The following is a 21,500-nucleotide window of genomic DNA, read 5'->3' as shown; positions in this document are numbered from 1 at the left end:
CATTTCAGAGGTCTGCCCCACATCGTCTGTGACGTTCTGAATTTAGGCAGAGGAATTCTGGCACTGCTCTGAATTTAGAAATACTTCATTTTGCAGTCTGAGTACACTCTGCTGCTCGGACTGCTGCCTTACAAACCAGCATCTCTAATGTCTCAATGCTTTTTTTTAACTGTCTACACTGGTTGTATCGATGCACGAGAATACTCATCAGCTTCCAGGGGAGCCTAACCTCTGGCCTACATGTAGATAAGGAAATCATATAAACTAAAACAATGCTCTTTTTTTCTTTTCTTGGTATTTTGTTTGTGTCTTCCAGCACTGACTATTGATTCTCTTGGATGTGATAAGAATGTACTCTCTGGTTTCCACATGGCAAAATGTGGGGGAAAAAACTCTGCACAGTTTAGCTAAAATTGTATAAAAAGAGAAAACATGGCAAATGGTTAAATATTTGCCTCAGTTGTCTCTTCTAAATATTTTTCACAGTGTTCCGATTTTTGCTTTGACCTGCTTGCTAAAAAGGATTCACAGAACTTTGTGTGTAATTGCAAACTACTGCTGACATTTTAGGTGCACTCATGTTATGTTAACCTCTGTGGTGGTTTAGATTTGACTGCATTCCCAGTCTGTATAAACCCTCGTTGATTGTCTAACTGCTTATCTTTTCTACTGCATTCCCGGATCTTGGCATTTATTTCAGTGATTGCAATGTTATGCTAATAACAACATTGTAATGTTAATAACAATAACTAAAGCTACAAAGCTGCAGGGATGCCAGGAGTGACAGTCAGATCACATGGTGTGTTGATCCAATGATCTGATTTATAAACATAAATCTTTTAGGCTGGGTATGCGGGCTTGTGATCAGCTGCTTTGGTCTATAAATTTGATTTAGTAAAACTGGGTTCAAGAAAAAAGAAAGAAAAAATGATTTTACTACTGATGTATTGCAACTGTTGTTGTTTGCAAGAGCTGGAGTGATTGGGTATTGACCAGATAACTGTTAAATTTGAGAAGTCACAATATGCAAATGAGTGTCTGCATACAAAAAATTGATTTTATCCATTGAATGAGTTGAAGAAAAAGCAGATGACTAAGAAAATCGGACAAGAGAATTCCTCACAAAGGAGATTGGTTACGACAATTCAGACAGGAAAGTTCACCGTGCTGCAGGTGACACTTAGATGTCAGCGTATTTGGAAGAAAGGGCCTCACTGAAGCACTATGGCACGCCCACACTGAAATGGAGTTTTCAGTTAATCAATTCAGTTGCATAGTTTTATTATTCTTTAAATTTAAAACACCTTTGGCATGTAGAGAGTAACCAAAATAGAATGCAACTGAATGCTTTAAAGGAAAGAACGGGACTGTATTTAATCAGCACCACACAAAATGAAGACTGGAGCATCGTCCTTCTTAGCTTCCTGTGGACATATATTTAAAAACAGTGATTCCATAAAAGGCATCTTTCACCACTTCTTCCTCTTTGCTGCTGACAAGACAGTACTTTTCCTCTTTGGGAGGGACTTGCAAGGAGCTTAAGAGCCAAGTTTTATAAGTGGACACTTGTGAACACAACATGTAATTACTGCTGTCCTTTCTACACATTCTTCCACTAATACAACGACGCTGACAGAGAAATCTGCCTGCCTTTAATGGTTCCAGTGCAATTTCCTGTCAATATGATCTCCACATGGGCAGGATCCTTCCAACACACAGATGAGATATCACATGCAGGCAGCCTGTACTTGCTGTATTCACTTTCTGCTCTAATCTTTAAAGAGTCCTTACTAATTCTAAATGCCCAAGTCCGATCCATGTGGCAGTTTTCACAGAACTCATACGTGCTTGCAACTAGATGGGCAAATTATGACAGTGTTGGTATGGGAACCCGCTGCTTAGTATGTTTTCCAGGATTTGAATGTATTCAGCAGCACTGATGTTTGTCCATCAGTGGTTTTTTTGGGGTTTTTTTAAATCAGATAAAAAGGTTAAACTTTTGTCAGACAGTAGTTAGTGGGTCACCACCACAGGTAGCCCAGCATGCTTGATGTGGCAAATTTTTTTTTAATTACACAAAATGCAACCACAATGGGATTTATGTCCCCCGGTGAACTGATGATCTTGTACTTGTTACACAAATGTGTAAACCACTGCACTGTGAAGCCACTCACCTGTGACCGGCCAGTAGATCAGCACAGTGCAAAAGTCTGTTCCTTCCCTACACATCACCACCCTTGTGGATGTGGATAGATATATATATACTATTTTCACTAGTTTCACACTTGATATACATGTAGTCAGGCTAAGTGAGGAATAATTAACCAACATGTAATGCTTTGAAAAGCGTTCCCACTACTATACCCATTCCTCTTTGTACTCTCTATTGTGGATCGTGGTTGCCATTTTTCTTGGGGAAAAGAAAAAGTGACAATGGGCTGATTTCTGACAAGCTACAAGCTAAACAATGTGCATCTAAACAATAACAAACACTTTTCATTTTTTATTATTTAGTGGACGCTATTGTAGGAGATAAAGGCCTTTATTGTTAATCTAAATTTATAGTGCTGTAACCATACTGGTAATTTTATATACTGAATGTGGTCTAGTGGTGTTTTTCTACTGCTGTTATTTTACCATAAAGTTGAACAAGAATTTGTTAAGGTTTTTAGTGTATTGTAGCGTATTTTCTTCATATGCACAGAATCCTTTTACTTTCTTTAAAGGCAAAAACATAACTAAGATCACAAGCAACACAAACTTGTATTTGCACACACGCTGACATTAACTACGTCTATGAGAGTCTCAGAAAAACTGAAGGAGAGGTTAGAATAAGAGGGAACAATGAGATTAATGGCCTCGATGTCCTAATGATGCCTTAGGAAAAGAAAAAAACAGAACCGAGTTTCAGAACATTGAGCGATAAACAAAGATGTCATCTTTTCTCTTGGGACAGTGAGGATGTCTGAGCGAGCAACAAACCTTTCCTCTGGGTACGTGTAATATACTGCTATCTGACAGCAGTTATTCATAAATGGCAATGATTAAGACGACAGAGGGCGGGTAATGATGTGCTGTGATTTGTATTTTCATTAACCTAAATTATGCACATCTCACACTTGTCCTAATGGATCACCGTGCCATGATGTCCACTGACGTCACATTTGAGATGAGCCGCATTGCAGTCGCATGCAAATTTGTGCATGCCAGGCTTTGTGTAAACGTGGAGCTTTTATTTCTGTTATTGCATTTTCCAGCAAATAAGAGCAAACAGAGGCAGTTATATGCTCTTTGGTTGTTGAACTAGTTGCAAGCCAAGCTGTGAAGATGTGCATAACTCCCTCAGCCCCCCCAGGGACCCTGTATTTTCATGGGCCTGGCTCTGACGTCAATGCTCCGGCTGTCCTGTGGATTGTCAGAACAGACTATTCAGTCGGGGGGAGGGGACTGGAAGTCTCTGTGGTGTGTGCCTGCCGCATGTGATGATGATGATGATGATGTGTGTGTGTGTGTGTGTGTGTGTGTGTGTGTGTGTGTGTGTGTGTGTGTGTGTGTGTGTGTGTGTGCGCAGTGGGGAAAAGCTTGTACAGGGCCTTGAATTAGAAATGTGCTTTAAGTGGATGAGGTCTGTAATGTGGGTGTAGGGGTGTAAGGTTGTGTGTGAACGAGAACACACACGCACACACGTCTGAAGATGTGCAGCTCTTATGCTGGGAGACAGGCCGAAGTCATCAAGAGGATGTTTGCTAAAAACAGCCGAGAGGGGAGAACAGTTGAGCATGGCTGTGGGCCACTCACTCACCCTTCAGTCAGCTGTTGATTCCCCCCCACCCCAGGATGACAATAGTAAAGCCAGTCTTATCTTATGCGTGTGACACACAAGTCTCATATTAGGACAGATCAGATTTCAACCTCTTTCATCATCACCTTTCAGATTTCCTCTTTTTTTGGTTTTTTGGTTTTTTTTTTGTTTTACACACATGTTATCCATTCACACGAGCTTTTGGGATTTGGTGGTTGCAGGACAGGAGATGTTGACAGTGAGAAAAATGTGCACTCACTGTTCAGAATGATAGACATCAGGAAAGAGAGAAAGCTCACTGACATTTTGTGTGTTCATCTGTGTTCTTCACCACAACAAAAAAACAAACAAGAAAAAAAAACTTGATCAGTCTCTCCTACCTCCTTAATTTTCTTTCTTTCTTTCTCTTTTTTTTTTTACATGCTCTCCAGACTAACACTATGTTGTAACTCAACTACATCGCTTCAATTTCAGGTACATTAGTTCTTGTTTCCACCAATTTCAACTGACTTTACATGACTATCTATTGAATGGAAATAAATAGACACCAACTATTTGGCAGGTGCAAAAATAGTGACTAAATGCTGACTAATATTTCAGAAATTACAATTTTGCATAGATAATATCTTGTTAATATGACAGTATATGACTACACCGGTAGAAGAAAGAAAATAATTTAAACATGCAATGTTATACTTATAATCACTAAATTGCAGTTTATATAAAATAAAATTCAAAAACAAATTAAATGTTTTAGTTAAAGGTATAAAATCATAATGTGTACTTTATGCTTCTTTTAATATTCCTCTAATAAATAATAAGGTAAATAGTACATTTTTAATTGTAATACCTATATAGTATTACTTAAGCACTAATACAGGATTTTTAAACATGGTGTTGCTAAGAGTAAAGGATATTAATAAATGAATTCCTCCATTACACAGACGTTATCAGGAATTATGTATTAAAATGTGTTAACACCAACGTAGAATCTGTATAGGTACACGCGATGCTACAATATTACTGTAGTTGTAGATTAATGGGTGTACTTTTCTAGTTTTTACTTAACCACGACAAATCTGAGGTGGCACAACCAACCATGTGTCCCTAATGAAATACAGATTACCTTAAATACTTAAAGCAGTAAAAAGAAACATCTGATAGCTCAAGATTTTTTCCCCCCAGATCTTTCTGTGTCTTTTGGGTCTTTCTCAAACTTTGAGAATTCTAACAGTTTTTAATCATATGCAAAAAAAATACATCTTTCTTTAAGACAACTCACCTTTGAGCTCCTGCCTTTAGCTATTTTTAAAGGCTGTGGTTTAGGTGTATTTCATCCTGAGAGAACTAATCTTAATCCAGGTAAAATATCCGTTTGCTTCGACAGGTCAAGCTGGTCGGTTACTTCCTGTTATGCAATAGTTCATCACATGTGAAAACGGTTTCTCCGCCACTTTGGAGAGCTGCGGATCAGAAGGGTTCACTGCTGGGTCACAGACGGGCCTGCTGCATCCTTTGTGATTTACTGCGAGTAAATCTGTAACCATCACACAAAAGCTCATAAACCCTCCAGTCATGAACTTCACAGCGAACATTTTCAAGTATCTGTTTAATACCTACATTTCTATGTAAGCTTCTTTAAGGCCATAGAGGATGTGCAGAGTTAGCCCTAAAGGAGCTTAAAAAGCTCTTTTAGCTTCCTCTGGTTTGATTTTGTTCATTTGTTTGTTTGCTTGTAACATCCGACACATTTTTGAACATTTCCAGAAAACTTTGATAATAAAAACTCTAAATACAAAAGATTATGCATGGAAACGTGTTCTGTGTGGTCTTCCCTGAGTGAAACAGTATTTTAAATATATTCATGTATTATTAAATAAGAATTTAGCAATGTGTTGAATGTTAATTGTTTCCCTTCATTTTTGTGGATTTTCTAAAATTCCTTAAATAATAATGTTGGATTTGGATTTTTTTAAATGAAAAAAATATTTTTTTTCTGCAAAAAGAATTAAAGGCACCGTCAGTTTTCTCATTTTTTCCACATTTGAGGATTTTTGTCATCAGAAGGAGTGTATCGGAATGAACTCATTATGTTATACGTGACCTCTGAATGGACCAGCTGCTTGAGAGTGTAGGAATGCTTGTGATTGATAGAGCAGGTGCTGACGTAACCTGCCACAGCTTGCAAGCTCTCTTTCTCTTTCTCTCTCTCGCTTGATATGATCAGTATGTGACGCTGTGGCCATGAGGGAGTCTGGCACACTTTATGCTGGATCATGTTGCCGAGTCAAAGCTGTTTAGGTGCTCCGAGTGCTGATAGCACAAGCACACATATGCAAAGGTTATAGAGATAGGAGGCTCACTTCATTTGGGAATTGCTCTGGTAACTTCACCGCAACTATTCACACAGGGAGAAAGACAGATTAGCTATTTAAGCATTATTAATAAACATATAAGCTGTTAAGTGTTGGAATGTTCTGTGCATTTAATATGAATCAGTATATTTGTGGATAGTGTAGTTTATTGATTTAGATTACAGGACCGTTTTGCTTTAACGCAATCCTAAAATTGAGGTTTTGAAGCCATATTTGCTACAAGGATATTGCTAGAGGACATATAAAGAAGGCAAGAAGTGCCAATTAACACGAACAATTGGTGTCCTTAAAGATATCAGAGAAAATAATACATGAAATTCTCTGACTCGATTTTAACACTTGATTTTGATTTAAATGTTCTACTGTTGTAAGTTTGCCAGCATGAACTGAGACAATTATAACCTTTAACACTGAAAGGCAAAAATATTTTTCACAGTTCTTATGATGTGTTTGTGTATTAAACTTCCATTGCTCTTTTTTTCCCTCTCTCTCTCTCTCTCTCTCTCTCGTCATCAGATGAGATGAAAAACGTTCATCTGGTTAAACTGAATTTGAGGTTAATTTGATTACTTTTAATCCTGTTATTTGGTTTTGGTCATTATAGTTACAAGATTATATCTCTACTAAAAGGCTGTAGTGAGCAGGTCTAAATATTTCTGTGTGACTGCAGATGTGCGATCTTTGCAGATATTTGCAGTTGGGCCTTTCCGAAAGGAATGTACTACATTGATTTATTTTACTGTTCCAGTTGAAGGCAATATTTACAATTATAATTTATGTAAATGTACAACAGAGATAGACTGGAGAAATAAATCGGTTGAATACAAGCCTTTATTAAATGCAAGACTGTGCGGATATTTGAAGTCAGGAGCCAAAGTATGAACAGTGATCCACACAAAAACTGAAAGAACCTTGTGTAAAACCTTAAAGTGAGATACGGCATGAATTAGACCTTGGAGCGATCAATGTTTAGACTGCACTTCTCTCTCATTCAGGCAAAAAACGATTTGATTTGTGTGCAACTTTTCATTAAGTTGAATAAAAGTCTTGACTGATGCACCAGGAGGAAAGAATGTCCTGAAATGATTTTTTTAGTTTTTAAAATAAACACACTGTCTGCTTTTTACTCATTCAGGCTGATCTGAACTAAGGCGATTTCTGGACAAAGCCATTCATAAATTTGGTTTGGTAACACCCAAAGTAATTTCCTTGTTTTCTCCTTCTACTTCCTTGTTTTTAACACTCATGGCTAATTAGTTCACAGTCCTAAAGACTAAGGGCTGGAAGGGATTCATTGCCTTGCTAAAGGGCACGTTGGCAAGACACTTCAGACTGCGTAAATCCGAGTGCTTTAAAAACCATGCTACATCTTTTCATTCACAGTATTCTAAAGTAAACCCTCTGTTGCTTTGTCCTGCCTGCTGTAATTTCGAGGTTGTCACTGTCTCCTCCTTGACCACTGAATAGTGGATCAGGAAACAGCAGCGTGTCCCTGGAGAGCGCGGGGCATATGGTTCGGCCCCTTTTACGCAGCCAAATTCAGGAAAAAGAACAGCAGTGCCTCCCAAATGTGTCAAATGGGTACAAAAATACCGGAAACAGCTTTATTGACCCTTCAAAATACTACTTTGTAGAGATTTCCTGGATGAATAGTCTTCGGAAGTATTGATGCTCGCTTATTCTTCGTGAATATGCCGCAGACTTGTATTAAAATCTTGAACATTATACATAAAGATATTTTTTTCTCCCTAGGCAAATCCTGTAGTCGTCGCTTGCCGTTTTATTTTGAAAATCAAACAGGAAAACTGTGTATGAATTGACAGCATCGCGCCACCGTCTCTCCCCGTGTGTGTGTGTGTGTGTGTGTGTGTGTGTGTGTGTGTGTGTGTGTGTGTGTGTGTGTGTGTGTGTGTGTGTGTGTGTGTGTGTGTGTGTGTGTGCCTACTCCCATTTCTCTGTGTCTATGCGTCGACGTCTCTGCTCCCTTCAGTCTGCTGCTGCAGCACATCCACAGCGGAGCCACCACGCTGAGGAGGCGGATCGACTGTAGCTACACCTTGGCCAGCGGTGCTGGGTCATAGCGCCGGTGGAGGAGCGTGGAGGGGGTGGCACCACACTGCTCTCCTTGCCCTTCCTAAATCGCGCACAATCTCAAGCATTGAAGGCATCATCACATCAAGGCGTCCTGGAATAGTTTCGGGGTTTGGGGAATTTTTTTTTTTTTTTTCGCTCAGACGCACCAAGTTGCAGCTGCAGAGGCGCACTTTTCCCCGTGGCTCCTCTCTCCTTTTGGGCTCACAATCCGACATGGAAGATGGTCCGACTTCCACAAGCTGTTTCAGAAGGTTAACGGACTGTTTCCTGGGTGCAAGTAGGTATTTTTCCTAATGAAATTTCCAGTGCGTAAAGTAATTTTTACGCAAAAGTAAAACCGCTTTGACCTGACCAAACTGTGCAGTAGACGGCCAAAAAAAGAAAGAAAACACGGGCTAGTTTTGGCATCTATTATTTGTTCTGGTGCTGCAGGCGTAGGCTGTGTGATTTGCCCATTTGTCTTCCTAACTTTATGAATGGCAGATGAATTAGATGGGTGGGGACTCCGCTGGAGGGTCAAGCAGAACCGAACTTGGAAAATATCACTTCTGTCTCTGCAGGGACTTTAAATAAAGATTAAGCTGGTCTGTAGAGGGGACAGTCAGCAGTTGTCCGGTAAGACATGGCATCGAAAAAAGCGAAGTCTACAGCATGAGATGAAGCGAAAAAAGAAAGTGCGAGTAGGGCACTAAAATGTGGTTTCGGAATAAATATTTTGCAAATTAATTATAAAAATATAAAAACGATTGCTGTTTAAGTTATCGCACGCATGTAGTTAGCATTTATGTAGTCATCGATGGTTTTATACCAGTGCTGTGGTAAATCATTTTCCCATTCTAACATTTATTATCGTTTTCTTTTCACTTGTTTTGAATTTGTTTTAAGTGCGGTGTGATGGTAAACACCAGAGTCAGGTATGCTCACAATTTCATATTACTGTCACTGAAAAAGATGGCAGGATTAGCAAAACAAGGTGTAAGATCAGTGAATGGATTCGTTTAGTTTTGTTTGCTTTTCTGTCACTACAGTTTTCATCCCCTATATTTGTTTCCTTAGCATGTCCATGCGTCTCAGGGCTGAGTTTACATCCTTTGTGCATGCTGTTTTTCAGTCTCTCTCTGCTTATCTTTTAAATTCTACAGTGGGAACTTCTTGTCATTTGTTTCTCTGCTGATTGGGGTTTACACTGTTTGTGTGACCCATGGATAACTTCAGTTTATGCGCCTTCAGGGACCTTCAGTGAAGACCTGTAATAAGAAGTTCGCAGTTTGAAGCCAGGTTGATGCTTGAAGTGTAGACACAGCAGTGAGCATCTGTGGAATGCATTGAGGTACAGTATGTAGGTATCTTGCCCTCATACTCGAGAATTTCAGATTTAACAAAGCTTCTGCCCTTTTTGGATTTACAAAACAACAGCATATGAGGGTGGCTGCGGGTGTCAGAGTATCTTAAAGTAATATCTGCTATAGAGCTTGACTGCTCTAATGTGTACTGTATATTATAATTTAATAAACAAGTCATTCTCATAGAAAACAAAACATGAGAAAAAGTTATCAGCCAACCAGTTCTGTGTCCGGCTTAGACGCCCATGTGGGTATATAACTCATTTCTTCAAATACCGTCGATTAATCTGGGTTTAATCCGGGATTAACTTGATGTTCCGTTTATGTTCTCCCTGCATGTTTTCCTTTCCACTGATGCAGACACATATAATTTCCCAGCTTGTGTTTCTACCACTGTTTACATGAAGCGCTTTCTACAAATATTAAGCATGTGATAGATCATTTTAAATGGCTCCTGCACATTGTATGTTTTTCTGCGTGGAAGAAAAAGTGTTCTTTTGTTCTCTAGAAGCCAATGGTATGTTTGTCCACCTATCATTTGTCATTACTGATATGGTACCTGTTGCTGGACCATCCAGCAAAACCAGTCCGTCCTGAAGGGATAGACTCAGTTTGTCAAGACAACACGTTGGCTTGTTCACTGCCCTTTGACTCCTATAGTTGTTTGTAAGCTGACTTGGAGGAAATCTGCTATAGTGTGCGCAGATGTGTGTTTCTTTGGCTGCAGATAGCTGTGGTCAGTGCATCAAGGTCAAACTGGGCTAGCACTAATATGATCTCTCAGGCATTTTTTTAAACCCAATTGGCTGTTGACAAATTGCTTAACTTAGTGAAGAAGGACATATTGTCAGGCAGGAAGTGTTCACACCAGACATTTCCTATTCCACCACATGCCTACTCTTTCACGGTGAGGACTTCTCCCAGCAAAGTTGCTAAATCTATAAATGCATGTAGTGCTTGGTATGACTGGAATATGAACATAGCATTTAAATTTGAATGACTAAATAATTCCAGACTTGGATCGAGCACATGCCAAATAGTTTCTCTTTGTGATTTGTCTCCACTGTTGATTTAAACTCTCTGGAAATTCAAGCCAAAGAAAATTAGCTTGTTATGGCGTTTGAACCCTTTTTTTATAACGCGATTTGTGCAGGACTGGATCGGTGCCAGGGCACAGTGCACCGCTTGAGCAGTGAAACAGATGACATTCTCCTCAAGGCGTCCATTGACCCCTTGTCATCTTGTCATGGGTTGGTATCTGAGAGGATGGGAAAAGGCCACATGCGTGTAGATTTCTTTACAGCTTGTCTTTGTGTCAAGGCTCATAAAAGAGCACAGCGCTGGAGAAGATGCAAGAATCTGTGGTTCTCATTACCGGGTCCCCACTGGCCCCTCTGTAGAACGGCTGCAGAGTTCAGCATCGACCAGATGTGGAGTGGGGAACATGACCCTTGATTACTGATGTGGCTCTCTGAGGGGGAGTTTTGGGGATTGGGGAGGGCATTGCTAAATCAAACCACTACTTCAGGCAAGATGGTGGGACTAAGAAAGCAACTCCAGCTCATTATGAAACTGTGACGCTGCCTCTTGTTCACATTTAGTTATTATTTAAAAAAAAGTGAATACACCAGAAAGGTTTTAGTTTCAAACTTGAATGTGAAGGCTGCTCAGCTGCGTTTCTGTAACAGTGGTTTGAGGGCTTGCCTGTTATCACTCTGCTAGGCTGTAGATCAAGGGCCCCACGCCTTATCTGCATCTTAATTTGCCATTTATCGCCCCTTTTTTGTCTAATGATCTGGACCATGGTAATGGAAAAAGTGCAAATCACATTTCCATGGAAATCTCCCTCTCTGTCTCTCAGTCGCTTGCATGCTTGTGCAGCCGTTGGGGGCGTGTCTGTGGAGTTGATGGAGCAGCAGTTAAAGTCCACCGTGAAACAGCATTTTCTTTATGTGACACCTTTTCTCTGAATGGTGTATTGATTTAACTTCACTAGTCACCTCACCCTTGGCTGCGGTGAAATTTGCGTGCGTCCACCTGCATAAGTACACACACACACACACACACACATACCCAGATTCGGCAGCTCAGGCTCAATGAATAAATGAGGTGAACAGTGGGAGATGAGTCAAAGTGTTTTCATTCTCAGTGTTCGCTCTTTTTACTTGCTCACTGAATGTCAGTGTTAGATGCTGTGCTCCAGCCCTCCCATAGATAAGATAAGAACCACATGCTCTTCGTACCTCCTGGCAAGGGAGTCCCAGGCGGACCTGCTGACGCACGCACCCAGCAGCCCCCACCCCCCATCCCCTCTTTCCTGCCTCAGCCTCATGTCAGGAAAGTGAAAAGTACTACCTTGGCAGCTTGCCCTTGACTCTCTGCCAGAAGGAGTGCACTTGAAGAGAAGTGGTCTTTTCCCTTTTTCTCTCATGTGCGTTTTTCATCTATGTGTTGGGAAGGAGGAGCATCTTGCTCACTAAACATCAGCATTGGCTCCGCTGTTCAACATCATCTGACCGGGAGTGCTGAAGGCACACAGTTCAGGCTCTGTCACACCCAGAGCTTGCTGCTTAATCGTGGGGAAATGAAGATGAGTGATAAGACAGAGTGCAGCTGAATGTTGTTTTTAACAGCTCTGCAAATGATCCTCTGTTCTTTATATGTCAGTTTCTTTATTAAGTTTTTAAAAAAAGCAGCGTGTCACAAGATTTGTTTTTAAATCAATCATTCCTATATTTTGCACTTTTCAAAATATATATCCTCATATTTGCATAAAATACAAATAAACCTCAATTCAGTTTTGTTTATATAGTGCCACTTTATATTGAAGGTAAAGATCCTACAATAATAGAAATAAAACCCCAACAACCAGATGACCCCGTGTGAGCAAAACACTTGGTGATAGCGAAAAGGAAAAACTCCCTTTTAACAGGAAGAAACCCCCTACAAACACACACTTTTTCCTGATAAAAGGACAGTCAACCATGGGTAATAACCAGTTGAGGGTGAGGAAAGGGAGACAGGATGTAAGGCACACTGTGGAAGAGAGCCAGTAATAATAACAGTAATAACAGAGAGTGAAAAGAGGTGATAATATTAATCCAGAAGAAACAATTTCACCCAAAAGTAACCACCTTCCTTTGTATAAAATACAGATCAACCCAAATAATAATCAAGAAGAAATAAAAGTAAACATGAGTGATGTCTTAACTGAAAAGCTTTGTTAGATAGATAGATTGACTCATCCTTACCCTCACACCTCAAATTAGCTCTCCTGTTTATGGAAACTTTTTGGAAAAGAAATGAATGAAATGTCAAAAAAAAATTAAGATAACCTGTTAATGGTCATTTCATTTTATCATTATAATGATTTTATTTGACAGATTAAAAGTTTCGAACCCAAACGCATATTTTAACACATTTTAACCCACAGTAAAAATCATGTACATCGTAGCAAATATTTTTATAGATTCTGAAAAATTGTCATTTTCAGATCCAGTTTAATACAATTGAGCAACTCTGATCATTAATGTATTTTTTTAAAGGTACCATATAATGATATTGTGCTATGAGCATTTTATAAACATCAAGGTGTACTGCCGGCATTCCTTCAGTCACCGATAACAAGCTCGCTTCTCAGCTTTACAAGCAGTAAGAATTCTTCTTAATATGAAGAAAATAATTAACAACTACACGTGCTGTCTGAGCTTCACTAACTTGGTGAAAGCCAAGAGACTTTGCCGAAAGAACAAAACATTTAAAAAAATCATTTTATAGACTTTTCAGAGAACAGTCATTGGTTAGTTTCCTGCTGCCTCTTATAGTTGGAGTTAGGGCTGGGCCATATCATACCCTTCACGGTAATACCGGTATAATTTTGGGCAACGATAGAAAAATGAAATATCGCGATAGGATATGGGTAAAACGCGCATGCGCAGTGCCTTTGTTTTCATACGCACACGTCGGAAAAAGCATGGCGGCGAAAGCAAATCGTTGAATGAAACGGATGAACCAGAATTGGTTTGTAAAAATGCTGCAACTTCAGTGGTGTGGAACTGGTTTAGCTTTCGTCCGTCAGACACACACCAAAGCACTATTTTTAGTAGAGCATGCTAGCGGGCCGTCGTTATTACCGTGTTTTTTGGAAAATACGGGACACTTAAAATCAATCCTTTGATTTTTCTGAAAATCGACAACGCCCCTTATAATCCAATGGGCCTTATGTATGTATTCTGGTTGTGTTTACTGACCTCGAAACGACTTTATGTGGTACACGGCGCTCGAAAAGGTGGTTAGCACTGTTGCCACACAGCAAGAAGGTCCTGAGTTCAATTCCACCATCAGGCCGGGGTCTTTCTGTGTGGAGTTTGCATGTTCTCCCCGTGTTTGCGTGGGTTCTCTCCGGGTACTCTGGCTTCCTCCCACCGTCCAAAGACATGCAGCTTGTGGGGATAGGTTGATTGGATAATCCAAATTGCCACTAGGTGTCAATGTGCGAGTGAATGTGAGTGCGAATGGTTGTCTGTCCCTGTGTGTTGGCCCTGCGACAGACTGGCGACCTGTCCAGGGTGTACCCCACCTCTCGCCCCATTACAGCTGGGATAGGCTCCAGCACCCCCCGCGACCCTGAAAAGGATAAGCGGAAGCAAATGGATGGATGGATGGTTCGTGTTTAAGTACAACTTTGCTAAGCTACGAACCCGGACTGCTTGATGGATTGTCGGAGCATTACAGCTATCGTAGTCAGGAGCCTGGCGGAGCGATACGTACTGTGCTTCAACATAATATTACCGTATTGTGTGTATAACCTCTTTTTAAGTTTTGTGGATATTATGCTGAGGATATGTCGGCCAATTTCCCCTGGAAATGCCTTTTGGTTAAACTGTCAGCAAGGAATTTGCATTTGCACTGTTAAATTTTTATATAACTTTAATTCACATAAAACACCTGCTTGTTTAAGTGAAAATGTATTGATGGGGTTTTTTTTTTTGCACTAATATAGTTGTGGAGTTGTAAAGTATTTTGTCTAGTGTAAGTTATATCGTCAGTTATATCGTTATCGCAAATTTTCAAATGTATATCGTGATAAATATTTTTGGTCATATCGCCCTGCTCTAGTTGGAGTGTTTGTGTTGATTTGGGTAAATTCATTTTAATTCTTATTCTCCAACAGAAAAATTATGGTTATGGTTTCTTCCACTTAACATCAGTTAGACCACACCCACATCACCAGGGTGCTGTACCAATGTGTGGGCATGGCTCCGGGCAGCAAAAATAGATAAATAAAAATTAAAATCTTTATAATGAATGATAATAATTCAGCTAAAAATATTGGTGTCACTGATCGACCAACCAGGAATCTGCTGATTTCCAGCACACACCAGACCGGTTACTGGTTGGTTGGCCTTGTGTATATCTGATTATTGGGGTCATTGTTCAAGAAAATTATTGCATTGTATGTATTACACGTTACTTGTTACATTTCTTAAAAGTATTGCAGTATATTTTTAAAGTACTTGCCAGAGAAAGTAATTTGTTACACTACTCAATACGTTCTTGTTACGCCGGAAGATGACTTGAAATGCATTCTTACAACAACCAGTTAACAGTATAAACCTATCCTAATAAGGACAGACAGATGATCTTTCTTGAAGTTTTTAGGTGTCAACACAATGCCAACAACACAATAGATGAAAACCAGCACAAAGAGAATTCAAAAGAATCGCTACATTGATTCTACAGTAGAAACACGAACAGGTGAACGGAGGTTTCGGCCCTGACTGCTCATCACTGCTTTTGTTACCTATTGAACATGGTAAATGGCCTGTATTTGTATAGCGCTTTACTAGTCCCTAAGGACCCCAAAACGCTTTACACAACCAGTCATCCACCCATTCACACACACATTCACGCACTGGTGATGGTAAGCTACATTGTAGCCAGAGCCACCCTGGGGCGCACTGACAGAGGCGACAGAGGAGAAGATCAGGATCTGGCTGCTGGGCTGGGGTGCTCGACAGCCATAACAAAATCACTTTGGGTTCTAGCTTTTTGCTAACATCCTACCTGTGCAGATGTTTGCAAAGAGGCAAAGTTGGGTTAGCGGCGTAGTACAGTTGTTTCGGTCTTGGATGTAGTTTCCGCTTTACTAACGTGCTCTTCGCCTTGTGTACATTAATTAAAAGTAACGTCCATATCGCCACTCCTCAAAAGCTGTATTGCTGTACTGCTGCAACATTTTCCTCCTTCTGCACTCAGAATGAAAATAGCTCACTGTAGCACAAATGTGCAGGAAGAGAAAACCACATTTGTTTGGTGTTTTTTTTCTTTCTATCTGCCAAGTGTGCAGATAACTGAAGACTCTTAGTAAAAACATAATTGTAACTGTAATGGAATTAGTGTAAATACAGTGTAGTACAGTAACATCTTACATTACTGTATTGTTGAAAATGTAATGCAGTTACAGTAACATGTTACTTCCACCCAACACTGCTGATTATGAGCTGGTGCTTTTCATGCGTGCGCAACACATGCACAGTCCATTTGAGTCGTCGCACGCACACTCACAGTCGCACACTAACATGTCATTAGCTTGTGACAGCTCTAGCTTGTGAGCTATGAGATCATAGCTCTATGAGCTGTGAGTAAATACATGAAGTTCATCAAGGTAAACCACCAAAAAATTAAATGACAAAAACATTCATAACAACATCTAATCATCTTAAATCACCTTCACCTTTCTGAGCAAAGGGAAGGCATCTAAAGCTAAAGCTATCCAGAGCTCTGCAGGCTCCGTGTGAGGAAAGGATCAAAGCAGAGAATCAAAGAATTTATAAATGTGCTGGAAAATTATGCAAGTAACTGACATTTGTTTTGTTCCATAAATCTATTGCACATGCTTTTGTTTGGTAATGTAAAACATGTTAGCTAAAGATGGGTGTACAGCAACTCATTTTTTTGTTACTTATTTGAACCTCTTGCCAGCAGCAGTCAGTAATGGTTTCAGTCAGTGAACATCCTGTAATTAACTTTATCGCAGTTTGGGGAAGATTGTAAAATTTGGTCTTTTCTTTTATTAAGAATGTAAAATTTTGCTTTAAAGAATAGGGGAATTTTTTGTATACGCTGTCAGTTGTAGTTCTTAGAAAGAAAACCTGATTCAGCAAAATCAGATCTTACTCATCGGAATTGGCCTAGAAAATTGCAATCAGTGCAATTTTCTAGGCCAATTCCCTGTAAAGATTCCACTCTGCCAAATCATTACAGTGATGTTTATAGGGTTACGTTAAGTACAACATGGATGAGTTTTCTGTAGTCAAAGACACAATGAGAAATTCAGATTTAAAATATATAGAGAGAATATTTAAAGTTAAAAAAGAAAAACAGGAAACTGATTTCTGTTTCTCTCTTTTTTTGAGGCTGGATAAATAAATGTGAATGTTAAAATAAAAGCACCCTTTTGAATACAGAGAATTGCAGCCTTGCTTCACATGTTTTGTTTTGTTTTTTCATAGTCAATAAAGCACCCTCCTCTTTAATGGTGTACCATCAGAAATACTCTGAAGTGTTTCCTCTTGTGTGCCACTGATACATTTTGGCCTGCAAATGTATCGCACATATGGTATCTCGCTCTGTGTCCAACTTATTGACATACATTCACATTGGCATACTACAGATATACTAGTAGATTTTGTTATAAGACGGAGGACTTGCAGTTTACAAGCCATTAAATTTTCCATATAAAATCAGAGCATACTGAATTGATTTCCTTCATAAAAACGCTCATAAACTTGAACGCTAACTCACAAGAATTGACTGTTTTTAAGCTGTTTCAGGGCGTTTTTGATGTTGGAAATAGAACCACCAGTATATAGCCTATGCTATATGTTAATATATTTTTTGTCAAACAGAAGCATGTTCTCACAAACTTGGGTGTGAGAGTGCAAAGACCCAGACAAACTCTGACTGGTTTGGCCTTTTCCCTTCCAAATCCTGGGGTGTGGTGTCAAGATAAGTGTTATGCAACAACACCTCACTGCATGAACTCAGGCTTCGCTTTTTTTATACAGGAAGCCCAAGTCTGAGTCAGTTACAAACATTTCTGCCAACTTGGCTTCAGCCACTCACGAGCATGCTACACAACCAACTGATTCCCACCTATAGGTTTTTTGGCTGAAGGAGTGACTTCAGTTGACTTAAAGGTTTTTTTTTTAAAAGGTACTTCTCTTCGTTAAAGCGGACAGGTCACAGTCTTTATTTTATTTTATTTTATTTTATTTTATTAAACAATGTATATTTATTAATATATGGTGGTGGTCAGAGGGCCCGGTGGCGCCACTTGTTCGGCAGCCTCGCCTCTGTCAGTGCGCTCCAGGGTGGCTGTAGCTACAATGTAGCTTGCCATCACCAGTGTGTGAATGGGTGGATGACTGAATGTGTAAAGCGCTTTGGGGTCCTTAGGGATAGTAAAGCGCTATACAAATATAGGCCATTTACCATTACCATTAAGAGTTTTTGAAAAAGAGATATATGTATATATGTATAAATGTATATATAAAGACACATAATTAAAAAAGTCCTGCCAGCTCATAAACATGCTGTGATAAGTGAAAACAAAAAAAAAACCTAAAACAAAAACATTATTGCACTCATGTCTCCATATTTGCCACAAAAGAAAAGGATGGCTGCCAGGTTGCAAAGAAAAATTCATTTGAGTCTTTGTTAAAACAACAGACCTTTTCTAGTTGTAAGTAGCAGATGACAAACTTAATTCCAGTTGAGGAGTCCTTCTGTTTTGCACAGACCTTCTGGCCAAAAGTGAGCAAAAAGGTAATGATGTCAGCTTGGGCCATACTTAAATTTACATCTTGGGGAGTTACTCCAAATATTGCCATAATAATACATCATGCAACACTCTGTCCAGATTTTTTCTTAAACAGAGCACCACAAGGCTGTTTAAAATGATCACATGCAGGGTTCAGATCACTGTTGATTGTACCTAATCTGACTTTAAACCAGTTTGTAGATGTTTTTCATTCGAATAACAATCTAATTAGAAATTCAGATTTGTGAGACTCCTTTGCATTTCTCTTGTTTTCAGGTATTTACCTTTCACCTTTGAACCTCTGTGCTGGGAACATGAAGTAAATAAACAAGCACATTCTCCCACGGCAACATCAGTAAACAGTAAAATCCCAGTTGTGCGTTCATGAATCAGAATTGTATATCTTAATGAAAACGTAATTTTATCTGCAGTGCAAGTATTTTTATTTTAATACTTATGATCCATTTTGTTAATATATAGTTTCATTTTAATAAATCTGTTGTTTTGTTAGGTTAATGTTTGCTTTTACCTAAGCAGAGCATTTATTTTTATCGGCATTCTTTGCACAACCTGCAGTATCCAAACAGTTTATTGTCATAAACACTGGAAGAATTAACCTCTCATGTACAAAGTTCATTAAAAAAATATTTATTTATTTATTAAACTAAATGTAATTCAGTTAAATGTTACAGACCCTAAAATGATGAGAGTGTGTGCTTCTATGTTCATTTATTATTATTTATTTTATTATTTATTTTTCTTTTATGTTCAAGTTCAACTTTTTCTTAGCATTGACAAAATAAAGGGGGGAAACAATTAAAAACCTGGTTAAACCAGTCACCAAGCTGTTACATCTGCAACAGCAGTCTCTCACTGTCCTGATTGAGTGAGCACATATAGTTCCCAGTGGGGTTAGCCATTCTGGACCGCAGCATGTGGGACAGATTGGGCTGCACCTTTGATTAGCCTCTATAGTCTCAGGACCAGGACACTGACGCATATCCCACAGCTCTGAGTCTCACTGCAGTCACATTAATGTGCGCTGTGGTTCGAAAGATTTCAGAAGGAAAGCCTATAAGGTCAACGTGACGTAGCAGGAATGTTCAAAAAGGGAATTATTAATCACAATCAAGGTAAAATATAGTCACATTAGGTCAAGTCAGTCATTTCTCTGGATTCTTGTAAAAGAATAGATTGATGATATTGACATTTTTTACTTTATCTATAAACAATGTTTCTTCTAAACACACACATGAATGAATATAATGTGTGTATCTGTCACCAGTGAAGTTGCTACAGCACTATTAGTTGATTCCTTTAAGCTACAGAATGTGGCACATGCATTGGGCTTGCGCCGCAGTTTTGACCCGTCGTTGTCATTTAGGTCTTACAAATGCCCACTTTTCCCCACTGTGTAGCCCTAGAAATTTTAATTAGCACCATTTTATTAGCCATTGCAAAGCTCTTATCACTGCTGTTCTTGCCCCATGGAAATAGAACATTTGACTATTTTGTTCATGTGCACACATATGATTGCTAAACAATTTTCAGACTCCTTTCACACAAAACTTGTATTCATAAATTTATACAGCATCCTTGTTTTTCATCTTTTGTAATGTCACCAATCACAGTGCCTTCTTTGTGTTTCAAATAGGACAAAGTTGTAGGGGTTATTTGCAGCGCTCCCATTTAGCTCCTCTCCGTGTGTCTTTCTGTCCTCCGCAGCTCTCTCCGTCCCACCCCAACCCCTCTTTAACTTTTCCTGATTTATTAAGCTGTATTCTGCCGATGTGCGTCAGAGCTGGCCAGGAGTCTCGTGAGGCGTTCCGCTCCTGAGGAGCTGTGTCTCGTGTCTGGACAGCATCAGACTGTAGCGTCCTCCACCCCCCAAACTTACCCCCACCTCTGTTTGCCTTATTTGCCTGTAACCAAAAGCCTGCTCTATCTATACACACACACACACACTCTGGGCAGATGATCGTAACTGAACATCAAATGATTTGTTCTGCAGGGATAGATCAAAGGTCGTGGATAGCTCAGAGTCTGAATCAGGAGCACTATGATCCTAAAATTAAATTAAAAGTGAAAGATATTCTTTAACCACAACCTTTTATGGGCTCATAACAGGTTACCTGCAGCTGAAGCAGAATTTAGTCTTTCTATCTCTGCATCTGGTTTTACTTTGTCATCTGGCACAACACTCACCCCCCACCCCCTCCAACCCACACACACACACACACCCGGCTTACTGTTGTGTTGTCTACAGGGATCTGTAGCGATTCACAACACTGATATTCATGCAGCTTTCCTGACTGACACCCCACTTACTAATGTTTTCATGCCACATGTGTGTGTGTTTGTGCATCTACAGAGGGAGTCTACACAGATGCTCCTGATAACCAGACATTTCGTGAGAAAGTGTTATAAAAACTTTCAGGGCTGTCAACACTCTTCTCTCTACTATTATCTGAAAACGTATAGTTATAGTTTACCATGCCATAAAATGTAAATTCACCTCTGTTTGTCTTTTGTAAGAATGCATTTCTTCTCATTATGAGATGACACTTCACGTCTAAATGTATACAGTTAGAAGTCTTTGTTTTAGACATATACTCCATTTGTTTGAGTGACCTAAACATGATGGCGTCCTAGTGCATCATGACTGCTTCACAGACGCCAGTGGGGGTATTAAAAACAACTTTCCCTCAACGATGGTCTGGCAAATGGCTTTTTTCCCTGACAACAAAGACAGTAAACAGCAGCACTTAGCAAGCTCTCAAGATCCTAATTGCCTATTAAGCACAATCGAGTCCTCCTTTATCCTGTTGCCTCTGTTGGGGGCTCCTATCCCTGGAGATACAGATTTACAGTAAACATAAGTGAGCTAGCCCGGCTATCAAAGAGCTTTAACTCGAGCCTCGGCTCGGCTGCCACCGCTCTCACCTCACCGTGAAGAGAATGAAGTGACCTTCAGCTGTTTTCATCCTTTGCATTTGTTTGGGTGACCTTCGGGATCATTGTGGGTTCAAGTGAGATGTTATTTCATTCCTCTCACGTGCTAC

At 39.6% G+C, this 21,500-nt stretch overlaps 2 protein-coding genes across 4 annotated transcripts in view; both read left to right on the top strand.

Moving 5' to 3' along the window:
* Positions 1-8,258, top strand: part of tbxtb (T-box transcription factor Tb) — a gene marked incomplete at its 3' end in the record, with an annotated part of 31,385 nt that extends 23,127 nt beyond the window's left edge. Inside the window, 1 exon segment of the mRNA XM_080869671.1 lies at positions 8,168-8,258. Coding sequence (XP_080725797.1) covers positions 8,168-8,258 — 91 coding nt within the window.
* Positions 8,259-8,265: 7 nt separating this feature from the next.
* Positions 8,266-21,500, top strand: part of pde10a (phosphodiesterase 10A) — a 53,787-nt gene continuing 40,552 nt past the window's right edge. For 2 of the 3 annotated variants that reach the window (XR_013970109.1, XR_013970110.1), the window contains exon 1: positions 8,336-8,548. Coding sequence is in view for 1 of the 3 variants with exons in the window: in XM_080869244.1 (XP_080725370.1) it covers positions 8,485-8,548 (64 nt within the window). In the remaining 2 variants the exon portion in view is untranslated. Of the gene's footprint in view, positions 8,549-21,500 lie in introns of all 3 variants that reach the window. The other variant, XM_080869244.1, reaches the window with a different exon arrangement.

This window comes from Rhamphochromis sp. 'chilingali' (assembly GCF_963969265.1).
Source record: "Rhamphochromis sp. 'chilingali' genome assembly, chromosome: 20".
NCBI classification, from domain to species: domain Eukaryota; kingdom Metazoa; phylum Chordata; class Actinopteri; order Cichliformes; family Cichlidae; genus Rhamphochromis; species Rhamphochromis sp. 'chilingali'.
Note: the sequence above shows the minus strand (reverse complement) of the source record. Positions and strands in the feature narration are given on the sequence as shown.